General features: G+C 33.2%; 1 protein-coding gene across 12 annotated transcripts in view; it reads right to left on the bottom strand.

Moving 5' to 3' along the window:
* The window catches only part of LOC148610479 (liprin-alpha-1-like), a 53,041-nt gene that overhangs the window by 7,848 nt on the left and 32,458 nt on the right, over nucleotides 1-12,735 (bottom strand). For 10 of the 12 annotated variants that reach the window (XM_088595508.1, XM_088595509.1, XM_088595506.1 and 7 more), the window contains 9 exons: nucleotides 11,557-11,720; nucleotides 10,701-10,879; nucleotides 9,372-9,465; nucleotides 9,000-9,081; nucleotides 7,983-8,183; nucleotides 7,187-7,362; nucleotides 5,648-5,745; nucleotides 4,149-4,324; nucleotides 1,906-1,974 (listed from right to left, as the gene is read on the bottom strand). In XM_088595508.1, coding sequence (XP_088451634.1) covers nucleotides 1,906-1,974; nucleotides 4,149-4,324; nucleotides 5,648-5,745; nucleotides 7,187-7,362; nucleotides 7,983-8,183; nucleotides 9,000-9,081; nucleotides 9,372-9,465; nucleotides 10,701-10,879; nucleotides 11,557-11,720 — 1,239 coding nt within the window. Of the gene's footprint in view, nucleotides 1-306; nucleotides 323-1,905; nucleotides 1,975-4,148; nucleotides 4,325-5,647; nucleotides 5,746-7,186; nucleotides 7,363-7,982; nucleotides 8,184-8,999; nucleotides 9,082-9,371; nucleotides 9,466-10,700; nucleotides 10,880-11,556; nucleotides 11,721-12,735 lie in introns of all 12 variants that reach the window. The other 2 variants (XM_088595513.1, XM_088595514.1) reach the window with 1 other exon arrangement.

Raw genomic sequence — 12,735 nt, 5'->3', positions numbered from 1 at the left:
TTTATGTAATGAAAAAATTCAACTAAACTTCAGATTGAAATGACTGAAAAAACTTTGTATACTTGAATTCTAAAGATAACTTCACTGTAAAAGGCAATAAAGCTTTTTATAAAATGGGAAATTTCAGATTTTTCAAATTTAACAAATTTTCATTTAGTCAATTGGAAAAGACCAATTAATTGTATTTTATAAAAAAAAATTTTAAATCCAATTTTTTTAACAAATATTTCACATGATCCTCTGGTAATAAAGTTTCAGACCACAGAAACATGTAAGTATAAGCAGATAAATTTCTGACATTCTCACCTTTGTTAGATTTTTTCTGAAAACAAGCAAACTCAGAGTCACACACAGGAAAACATAAACTATACTACTATTCTACTACTTAGTATCACACATAAATAACTTAAAATCTCAGAGAATAAAACATGTAAGAATTTATGAACCTATTTCTTTTTGGCAATTTTTTTGACAACTTAAATTTGTTAAAGTTGTTTAACACATTTGTGAGTGTATAAAAACAGCGTGAATTTCATTGAAGCCTATGACATCAAAGGCTGTGTAATTTACTGGTTTTGTAGGCATCGATTTTAATCAATATTTAGTTAAAAAAAATCATATGAAAATATTACACATCAATTAACTTCCTAATAACTCAAAATTTAGTGTTTTGAATTACATAAATCATAAAAGTCAGTACATATCATGGTAACTAATTTATATCTATATCTGTTATTCACTTTCAATGCTACAAATTTTGTAAATATATTTCAACCTTAAACAAGAGCTAGTCATAAAAAATCACAATGGTTAATTTCCAAATAACGGTATATACTTGTATACTGATGTTTTACCCCAGACTTATGTAATTTAAAATCAGTAGACTATTAAAATATTACACTGGCATATAAATTTCAGCAGTCTTATGTGTTATTACATATACATTAAAATCTATCTGATTGGCTGAAGTGATATTACAATTAATCAATTAAAAAGCCCATCTAATTGGAAAGGGTTCCCATACTTCTACAATAATTTCAAAATCCCAACCTTTATAGATGTTCTACCCTACCATACACAGTGCTATTCAGTCATCACTTTGTGTGACATTAAAGGACGAGACATAAACTACGTGTACAGAATCAATCATATGCATCCTAAACTATGATATCCTACTTTAACTAATTTATGATCATTTTCACTTTGCTATCTAACTTATGCAGGACAAAGCTATTTTTTATATAACTTTTAATCACTACTTTATTTTACATGCAAATATTGGGATACCTATTTATTTCTTGGCTTGATGTATTCACTCTCTCAGGAGAGTGAACTCATTTCGCTTTGATTACCGTGACTGCACTTTTATTCAAGGTTATCACATGTACAGGCTTGTCAAAATTTTATACGTGAACAACCACAAGAATTTGTAAATCAAACACTGTTAGACAGAACGAAGAAACAAAACTTAGTACCCTGCATTAGCATAAAGTTGGAAAATTTAATATTCTGAAAATTCTGTGAAACACCATTGCTACTTGAAAATGTGTAGTCCTTTTCAGAAAAAAAGTCAGATAAGTGAAAAAATAAAAAGCAGCACACCAACCAGAATGAAATAATTTACATCTGCATCATGTATTGAATATTTTTTTAAATCATTAAAACTATAAAAAAAATTGGTAATACCTTAATTCATTAAGTCTTGTCATTCTTAAACTGTAAGCTTGATAACATGTACATAAGACAACATTCACCCTCCATCAAAATCACATGACAACATCAATCATCATAGTAATTCCCTCCCTTTATACAACATTCACCAGTCATTGGCCAATTATTTTATGTAGCCCCTCCCACAAACACTACAACATTCATTACAAATAAGAGTAATGTCCCTTTACTAACCTCTTCTAGTCTTCTATCAGTTCCTACTTGTAAAAGATTATTGAATTCCCTTTCTAAAACTTGACGAGCCTGAAAGATAAAGTCAGTATAATGGTATTTAATCAAAGAAAAGTGTTTTTCAATGTTTTTCGCTAGATCAAACAATATAAATTACCAGTTTGGTGAATCATTAATGAACAAGACCAAACTGGACATCAGTGATAGCTACTATACAAAGAAGTGATCTCATTTTTATAAAAGATTTTAAAGGGAATATTGCAGTCAATAACCTTGTAGCTTCATACTGAATGGTTCAAAATTTTGAGATTTAGAGGCAAAAAAGTTCATGGATACTAAAACATTTGGCATTTATAATCTTTGTGGATGCTAATGTGTGCACTGAGTACTGAAGCCCAATGTCAATATTTTGCAGAATAAGCACATACAAAAATTACCAGCTATACCCAAACACAAGATCTTGTAATTATATATAAAGAGTTATTTCTTAAAATAATAAAATTCAGCATAACAGGACTACTTCTGTATTGTACAAGTTGTTCTTTTTTTCTTCCATGACAACTTTTTACACATTTCTAATTTGCAATTACTGTGAGCTTTGAAAATGTTCAAAGGCTGTTATTTTTACATTTTTTTGGGGTTCAATAATTTCACAAAACTTCAATACAAAAAGCCTCAAACCAATAACATGGCCAAAACAGTAAGCCCTGTACCAATGCCTCTGGCAAAATACAATAAGCATTGGACCAATAACATGGCCAAACCAGCAAGCCCTGTACCAATGCCTCTGGCAAAATACAACAAGCATTGGACCAATAACACGGCCAAACCAGCAAGCCCTGTACCAATGCCTCTGGCAAAATACAAAGAGCATTGGACCAATAACATGGACAAAACAGCAAGCCCTGTACCAATGCCTCTTGCAAAATACAACAAGCACTGGACCAATAACATGACCAAAACGGCAAGCCCTGTACCAATGCCTCCGGAGAAATACAACAACCATTGGACCAATAACATGACCAAAATGGCAAGCCCTGTACCAATGCCTCCGGAGAAATACAACAACCATTGGATCAATAACATGGCCAAACCAGCAAGCCCTGTACCAATGCCTCTGGCAAAATACAACAAGCATTGGACCAATAACATGGCCAAACCAGCAAGCCCTGTACCAATGCCTCTGGCAAAATACAAAGAGCATTGGACCAATAACATGGACAAAACAGCAAGCCCTGTACCAATGCCTCTGGCAAAATACAACAAGCACTGGACCAATAACATGACCAAAACGGCAAGCCCTGTACCAATGCCTCCGGAGAAATACAACAACCATTGGACCAATAACATGACCAAAACGGCAAGCCCTGTACCAATGCCTCCCGAGAAATACAACAACCATTGGATCAATAACATGGCCAAACCAGCAAGCCCTGTACCAATGCCTCTGGCAAAATACAAAGAGCATTGGACCAATAACATGGACAAAACAGCAAGCCCTGTACCAATGCCTCTGGCAAAATACAAAGAGCATTGGACCAATAACATGGACAAAACAGCAAGCCCTGTACCAATGCCTCTGGCAAAATACAAAGAGCATTGGACCAATAACATGGACAAAACAGCAAGCCCTGTACCAATGCCTCTGGCAAAATACAACAAGCATTGGACCAATAACATGGACAAAATAGCAAGCCCTGTACCAATGCCTCTGGCAAAATACAAGCACTGGACCAATAACATGACCAAAACGGCAAGCCCTGTACCAATGCCTCCGGAGAAATACAACAACCATTGGATCAATAACATGGCCAAACCAGCAAGCCCTATACCAATGCCTCTGGCAAAATACAAAGAGCATTGGACCAATAACATGGACAAAACAGCAAGCCCTGTACCAATGCCTCTTGCAAAATACAAAGAGCATTGGACCAATAACATGGACAAAACAGCAAGTCCTGTACCAATGCCTCTGGCAAAAAACAAAGAGCATTGGACCAATAACATGGACAAAACAGCAAGCCCTGTACCAATGCCTCTTGCAAAATACAACAAGCATTGGACCAATAACATGACCAAAACGGCAAGCCCTATACCAATGCCTCTGGCAAAATACAACAAGCATTGGACCAATAACATGGCAAAAAGCAGCAAGCCTTGTAACAATGACTCAAGCCAATAAAGAAATTGATAGGAATAAAAATCCTACAGCATAAATTCATAGATGAACAAGAGATATGATTTACCTGTGGATTTTGGTTAGGAATCTGTAAAGCTAATGCCATACTATTATGATCAAAACTTTCATCTAATGCAACAAGTGAACCATGAACTCCTGATTCTATTAAATTATTTGCATATTCTTTAAGCCCTATTGACTGTACAAATCTTATAACACGTTCATTTGTCCATACTAAAACATCTGAAAAAGATTAAAAACAAGGTAAAAAGTTCTTTTTTTTCTTTTTTTAAAAACAAATTTTAAGGATGTAGACCTAGGGTAAGGGAAACAACTCTTAAAAATCATTGGAATGTTTGTATTCAGCAGTGTACGTCAATCTTATGTAAGCATCTAATTAACTTGGATTCATTTCATTCTGCTTCAAACAAAATCTTGATAGGCTATGGTAAAATTGAAGATGATACAAACATATCACTGATTTCATGAGTTATGCCTTTTACCCTAAGTCTACCTCCGTAAACCGAAGGTAAAAATATTACATATGATATTTTCACACATGTACAATGAGTTCTCTAATACAATTTTCAATAGAATTGAACATGATAAATAGGTAATAATACCTCTAAAAGTCCTGAAATCAATTTGGCAAGTATTTTGCATTTTCTCCAATGTGCCTAAAATTACACTTTCAGAAGAGATGCAAAAGGCAATAACTCCTCTAAAAGTCCAGAAAATGGATTTAGAATGTATTTAGCATTTTCTCCAATGTGCATGATGCATTCAACAATTAAATATGTTAAATATTCACATAAACATTAGAAAAAATTGTTTTTGTAAAATATCTTTCAAAAATGATGCCCTGAATTGAACTGTTTTAAAAGAGATTTTATAAAAAAATATTTTATTAATTCTTTTATAAAATTTCTTTATAACAATCCATTTTGTGACATAATGTTTGAAAGCTTGTCAGATATTTTTTTTTCATTGCTACACATTCTCCTTTCTAGCATTCTTTATATTTTAAGGCTGAAAATAAAGCTAAATGTCTGTAACTCTTAAACATGCCTTGCATTCTTTCTTTATTCTAGTCTGATGTCACAAAAATTATCTGGCAAAATATTCCCAAAAAACATTAACAGTAAGGGCATGTACAAATTCCCATTTGATGACAGATTGCATCTTCATATTACTTGATTCATCCCCTTGCCCTTCCTCAACAAGAATTTAGACCATAATGGTCCAGCCTGTGATATAATGAAAAAACACAACTGTGACATCCAGGAATTATGTCTTAATCTTCACAGGCAAAATTAATTCCATGTGATTTTAACCTGAACTGAGCAGATACAATTTTAGACAAAGTTTACATGAAATTCATGTGAATCGAGCGGATAAAAAAGTTTACATGAAATTCATGTAAATTGAGCCTTCACGTGAGTTTGATAAGTAAATTCCATGTGAAAAATTCACATTTAAATGATGATAAGTGAAATCATGTGAAAAGCACATGAATTGTCATAATTCACATCAAAAATATTAGCCTATGTACAAATTATTAATTACCTTTAGTATCACTAGAACTTTCATCTCTCCGTCGTTCCAATTCCTTCTTATCATAATTTAATCTTTTTAAACAATTTATACCATATTGTAAACTAGTTCTGTAAATTGAAAAGAAATCGTTTTAAAATTAATTCACAGTGAAATCAGCAAAATCAAAGAAGTTTACATCAGAAATACATGTATTTATGTGGCCTATAAACATTTCATTAGCAGTAATTTGTGAAGTATGGAATGTTAATAGCAGATAGTGCACCTACCCATAAGAACTTGAGATAAACAATACTACAGACACTGTGAAGTCAGACTTATATCTTGACCTACACTTAGAAATCCATGGTAAGGGAAAACTATTGACCAAACCTTACAACAAACATGATGACTTTTCATTCAGAATTGTCAACTTTCCTTCCATCTGTGGCAACATCCTATCAGTATCTGCATATGGACTGTTCATATCACAACTCATTCTTTTCCCAGCAAAACTGACTTTTCATTAATACAAATCAATTGATTTTTACTTATGGTACAACAGATGAAATTTTTTCCATAGGAATGAATTGTTTTGCAAGTTTAGACCAAGTGGCCACAGAGCCGTCTTTTTTTTTTCTGTAAGGCTGGCACACATTTTTCCTTTAACAATACAATGATTCATCTTAACAGAACTAATAAGTCACAAAGAAATGTGTCTGTAGATGACTACTTCAAATATCAGTTCTAATGTAGATTTCTGAGTTTAAGTTTAAGCCAAACAAAAAATATGGCATTAATGGTTCATTAAGTGATAACCCCCCCCCCCAAATGTAACCATGCAAAAAGGGGGGTGGCAAAATGTACAAAATTACCCACTCAAAAAGTACATTTTGGATTTTGCTTAAAATTGAACTTCACCTGTATTTTAAGTAATACTTAAGTAGCAGTCTTTGTAAGAATCATGCAAAATCTGCAAATTGTGATACACCTAAAAAAAGGCTACATATTTTTATTTTTGTTATTAAATTGCTTTAAAGGTCTATATGATGAAATGTATAATTATTCATACCAATCTGTCTGCTCTTCATAATTCATGTTGAAAATCCAACAGTTTCTATTGTATTTTAGTGTTATTTATGGAGTTATCTCCCTTAATTATGAATTCTACAGTACATTCTATATAATTTTTATCTCCTAAGAGCACAGATTACATGAAAAACCACATGTCTATTTCTGTTTACTATAACAATTTAAACAAATTATCAAAAATAAAAATATGTAGACTTTCCAACCATATATCATATTTTGCATGATTCTTAGGTGGAGTGCAACTTAACAACTATTCGAAGTTTTCACTGATCCGTTCTAAAGTTTTTATCATCCCAAACTGTCATTGATGCACAGATAAAAAATTCAAGGATTGCATGACATGTAACATACTTTTCTGAAAATAGGAACTTCAACATTACTTTGAATTGAACAGATTATTACATTTACCAACCTTCACCTGTCCAGAAAATATTGGCTCCTTTTACCCAGTTTTGAACACATTTAGAATAATGACTTTACCTATGAAAACTATCAACCATTTTAAGTTGACCCCGTAAATCTTTTTTAGTTAAATGATCCAGCATTCTGGCATCAACTAGACATTCCATGAAATGACTTCTATACTGAGGTAGACCTATACTGGGTAACCATTCATTACCAATCCACTCATGGTTCATATCACCAAAGGCTAAAGTCTGAAATAGGAAAAAAATCACCATTTATATCACCCTGATTACGGTTTATATCACCAAAAGTTTGGAGTAGAAAAACTCACCAACCATGATTCTTAAAAGGATGTATCCCTAAATACTAAACACACATACTACTTCATAGAAAGAAAAAAAATACATACATGCACATCTTCTAAAATCTTACATATACACTTTAGACAAGCAATCTATTGATCAAAGAAACTCCTGATTTCCAAATTTTCAACAACAAATAAAGGGTCATAACTCCTGAACTGAATAAGAAATAAACACATCTACCCCCCTTGACATGTGTTTAATGGTCCACCACAGAGTGGTAAAATTTGAATTGGTTGGAAAGCCCTTAATTATTATCTGAATACCAAAAGACGGATAAATGACAATATATATCCAAAATTAGTCGACAATGGGTGTAAAGATGGAAATCTTAAAGCCCAAATTGCCTTACTTGTAATACAGTGAACCCTTTTTGGACCTTAAAAATTGGTTTAATTTACTATAGGTTCAAAAATCAACTTTATCTGAAAAAAAAGAGACTTTAAAAAGGGTCTGATTTAGGCAGGCTAAATTGTACCTAAATACACATTAACAAAACTATAACTTACTGTTCTGGATGTTTTAGGTGCTGATGGACTGGTTAGACTGACCATTTCCTGAATGGCGAGCCGTAACTTGAGGCGATGTAATGGATTGCTGATACCGATCTCTCGCTGTATCTCCTGGTCTGACAAAGCAGACATTATTGCACCAGATTTGACATTTGCCCTACATGCAGCTACATACCAGGCAGGCATACCAACCCATAGCTGTAATGAAAAACATGGGTGAATTAGCACAATAAAATACAAGTAAATACAAGGCAGAAATATCAACCTACAGCTCAAAGGGTAACACATGTGTACCAAGCAGACATATGAACCTACAGCTGAAATGGAAATGTGAACCAGGCAGACATATCAACCCACAGCTGAAATGGTAACATTTGTACCAGAAAGACATATCAACCTACAGCTGAAATGGAAATGTGTACCAGGCAGACATATCAACCCACAGCTGAAATGGTAACATGTGTACCAGGCAGACATATCAAACCACAGCTGAAATGGTAACATTTGTACCAGACAGACATATCAACCTACAGCTTAAATGGTCATGTGTACCAGGCAGACATATCGACCCACAGCTGAAATGGACACAAGTGTACCAGGCAGGCACTGGTATTGTAGTACATATAAACTAGGGTAGTGATGTATAGCAAATCAAGATGTAGTTACTGTGAAAGTGATATCATTCGTGGTGTATCAATTTTCATTGTTTTCGTGGGTAGGCCAAACCGCGAAATATGTTTCAGAACAAAAAGGAGATTCCCTTAAATGTGTAAACTGAAAGACCTCAAATCAATGAATTCAAAAATCCATGCACTTGTGTTTCTTCCCTAAAACCTGAAACTTGGTGTCAACAAATCAAAGTACTTTCATAATATTAGGCCTCCAATAGAGACAGCGATTTTACTATAAGATTTCAGAAATCCCTTGAAGTTTGTATGACAGACAGACAGACAGACAGACAGACAGACAAAGGTATACCATAGGACCTATAAAAATGGGCATATAATAACCTACCTCTAACCAGGCTACAACAGTAGGACCATTCCATAAAGCAAATGGAGTTCCAGCCTTCATTGCTTCCTCTAATAACTCATGTCTAAAAATAGAAAACTTAAACTTAGTCCAGTTTCTTAAGCAGATAGTACCTCTAATCAATTAACAAGCAAAAACATTCTTGTATTTTTTTTTTTTTTTTGAAGTAAAAAAATTCAAAATGAAGAGAATAATTTCATATCCTTTAATTCATAATGGCAATATGGCAATATTAATTTAATTCATAACGGCAATATGGCAATATTAATTTAATTCATAACGGCAATATAAGCAAAACAATATCTAAACTGAAGGAGCAAAAGTCTAACAAATCAATAATTTTGAACTCATTACTTCTTTTTCTTCCTCCTGTCATATTCTGATTGGCCGAGTCCTAACGTTAGTGCATCTCCAGCACCCACATCACCCATCTCACCAAAACCTCCACCTGGAAAATAAATCCAAAAATTAATTTTTGTTTGAAGAATTAAACAATTTACATAACATTTTTTATACCTTCAATATTGTTACTTCATTGTATAATAACAAACATAAATAGTTCTTTCAACACATGAATATACAGAACTGAAGCAGATCATTCTCAATACTCATTTAAGAAATAAATCACTGACACTCCATTTTATCATTGTTTTACCACAGGCTGGCCATTTATGACACGTTGATTGACCCAGAGCGATAGCGAGGGGTTAATTAACAATATAAATGGTCAGCCCATGATAAAACAATAAGATGGAGTCTCCGTGATATATTTTGGAGTCTATTTTGATTCTTATAGGTCTAGTTCCTTCATATTTTTGTATAGATACAGCACAAAATGTTCGTCATGTGATCATATTTTTGTATAGATACAGCACAAAATGTTGGTCATGTGATCATATTTTTGTATAGATACAGCACAAAATGTTGGTCATGTGATTATCAATTTTTACCATGGCTGTGGTCTAACAAGCTTTGAAGCACATCATATTAGAATTCCCAAAAAACACAATACTGCTGCAGTTCTTTTCCAAAATATCACATATACATGTTTATACCAAGAGGAGTTACTTCACTAGTTACTAAAGACCATCTGGAGTAAGGTATGATTTTATGAGGTCAAGTAACAATGCGGAAATTGGCTAAGTCAGAATGAAATACATTGTAAAAAAAAAAAGAATTGTAACGGTAAAATCCTGATTTGAAATAGCAGAATAAGGCTAAAAAGCAGAAAAAACATCATGTCTATAGAGTCATTTCCATAATTATCTCAAACCAGTGAGTCTTTTCCTAGTTACCACATAAACATGCAAAAACAAAGTCCTTTCCTTAAATACAACATACCAACAGAAGTCACTTTCATTATAATTACATACCCACAGATGACATTTCCCCTACTATTTCCCTGTACATACCAACAGAAGTCATTTTAATTATCATCACATACCCACAGATGACATTTCCCTAACTACTGTAAAAGTACTCATTTTTGCTAAATTTCGAGGGGGACAGAAAATCATGAAAAATAGTACTCATAATTTTGATTTTATATAAAACATAACATAATGCTAATAATTTTCTTTAAATCATGAAAATATGTACCCATCGAAAATGTTCACTCAACAGAATCCGCGAAAATAAGCAACCATGAAAACTAATATGTTTATAGTAATTGCCAGTACGTACCAACAGGGGTCATTTCTCTATTAATGCCCTCCTTTGTTTTGCCCTTTTTTTTGAAGAAACTGCCCAGAGAACTTTTAATTCCCTTCTTCTTCTGTTGATTTTTAGACAGAGAATCCTGACTGCTACTGGTAGAACTAAATGGACTAGCTGTCGCTTGCATTGTGTCTATCACAGATCGGCTAAAAAAAAAATACAAGTTGCATGTCTATTACTATCATGAAAATGAATACTGTATTGGGGGTTATTTTTAGTGGTTGTAAACTTTGGCGACATATACAAAAAAATTTGACATTTTTTATTTTTGAGGGTGCTTATAATTAGTGGTGCACAAAGTTTTAAACCCTGAGTAAATGTTTTGCAGAGTTTATTTTGGCATTTTTTGACAGACGGCTAAAATCCAACAAAATAAGCACCCTGCCATAATTACCCACTATATGGTAGTAGAAGACATGCCTCTAATATATAATAAATTAGCCTCTTTAAGATCCATATTAACTTTATAGATCAGAGAGTAAAACATGCACATTTATATACAAAAAAATCATTTCAACCAATTCAAATGTCCATCTCCGTATTTTTCATTAAAATAGACGTCAGTCCACTGTTAATTTCATTCATTGTTTGCATGTTCAGAGAAACCTGTCTAAACTGAAACTCTTTACGGGGACTGAAGGAATTGTTTGGTTTTGGAAAGTGTTCAGATTATACAGGTTCAAAATGTATTAAAATTGATATGATTAAGACTTCATACCGAATCTGGTTTGGACAGGTCACCAGTTTATTCAGGGTTCAGTTTAAACAGTTTTACTGTACATGCTGTTTATGACTTCCATGCATCTTCCGGTGTAATACTTACTTAGGTATAGAGGAAAGCGTAGAATCATCATTGGTTGGATTAGAAGCTTGAGCTATCGCAGTGGCCACACGATCAAGACGTAATGATCGTGGTGTCGGGGGACTAGATTCACATTTTATGGTCATCGACTCTTCATTCACAGCTGAATCATCTCGACTGTACTGCTGCACAAGATATAACAATATATTCATTAATCATCTAGAAAACAATGACAGAAATTACAGCCCATACAATAATGATGTTCAGGAAATAGAGATATTCTTCCATTAATAAAATGACAATCACCCCATGAAATTCATATGGTAGTTATGTGGACAATTGACAAGGAGATTTAAATATTCCACAAATTTAGATTATAACACCAGAAATGATAGAAATTTAATTATACCTATGACATTTCATCAGGCCAAAGGGGAAGAACAACTCTATTCCATGAAGTTAATTATGTTACTCCCTGTAAGAAAGATCACCACAAAACTAACTTTCACCCATTCATAAAAACAGATGACAAATTATTGTCAAATATTTATACATATAGACTGTGAAAATACTATTGTTTATGGAGTACGTTTAAAATTTGCTTTTACATTTCTGTAAAACCAGAACAAAATAAAAATCCGAAGGATTTGTTAAATTTCAGCTGAAAAGTACAATAGTGTAATGAATCTATAATATTAAGAATCCATTTTAACAAACCACAAAAATTGGAGCCCAAGAATAATAAGTGCTTTCACAGTAACTAACAGATCACCAATTCTTGAAAAATCTCTCAAGTATTCACAGATTGTCATATTACTGACAGTACCAACATACTGTCACATTACAGACAGTACTCACAGATTGTCACATTACTGACAGTACTCATAGATTATCACATTACTGACAGTATTCATACATTGTTACATTACTGACAGTGCCAACATATTGTCACATTACTGACAATACTTACAGATTGTCATATTACTGTCAGTACCAACATATTGTCACATTTCTGACAGTGCTCACATTACTGATAGCTTAACAGAAGCTTGTAAGTTGAGACTATCACCAAATGATATAATATTATACTGATCTTGATGTATCTAGCTAATAGCAAGAAGCTTTCCATTAATGTGTACATCAGTAGTAACAAGCATTCTGAGAATATTGCATGGCAATACAATGTCCCCTACCAGAAGA

This window comes from Perna viridis, chromosome 8, assembly GCF_037379345.1.
Source record: "Perna viridis isolate PV_CMFRI_1.1 ecotype Kerala chromosome 8, ASM3737934v1, whole genome shotgun sequence".
Classification (NCBI taxonomy): Eukaryota; Metazoa; Mollusca; class Bivalvia; order Mytilida; family Mytilidae; genus Perna; species Perna viridis.
This window is presented reverse-complemented; position numbering and strand designations above follow the sequence as displayed.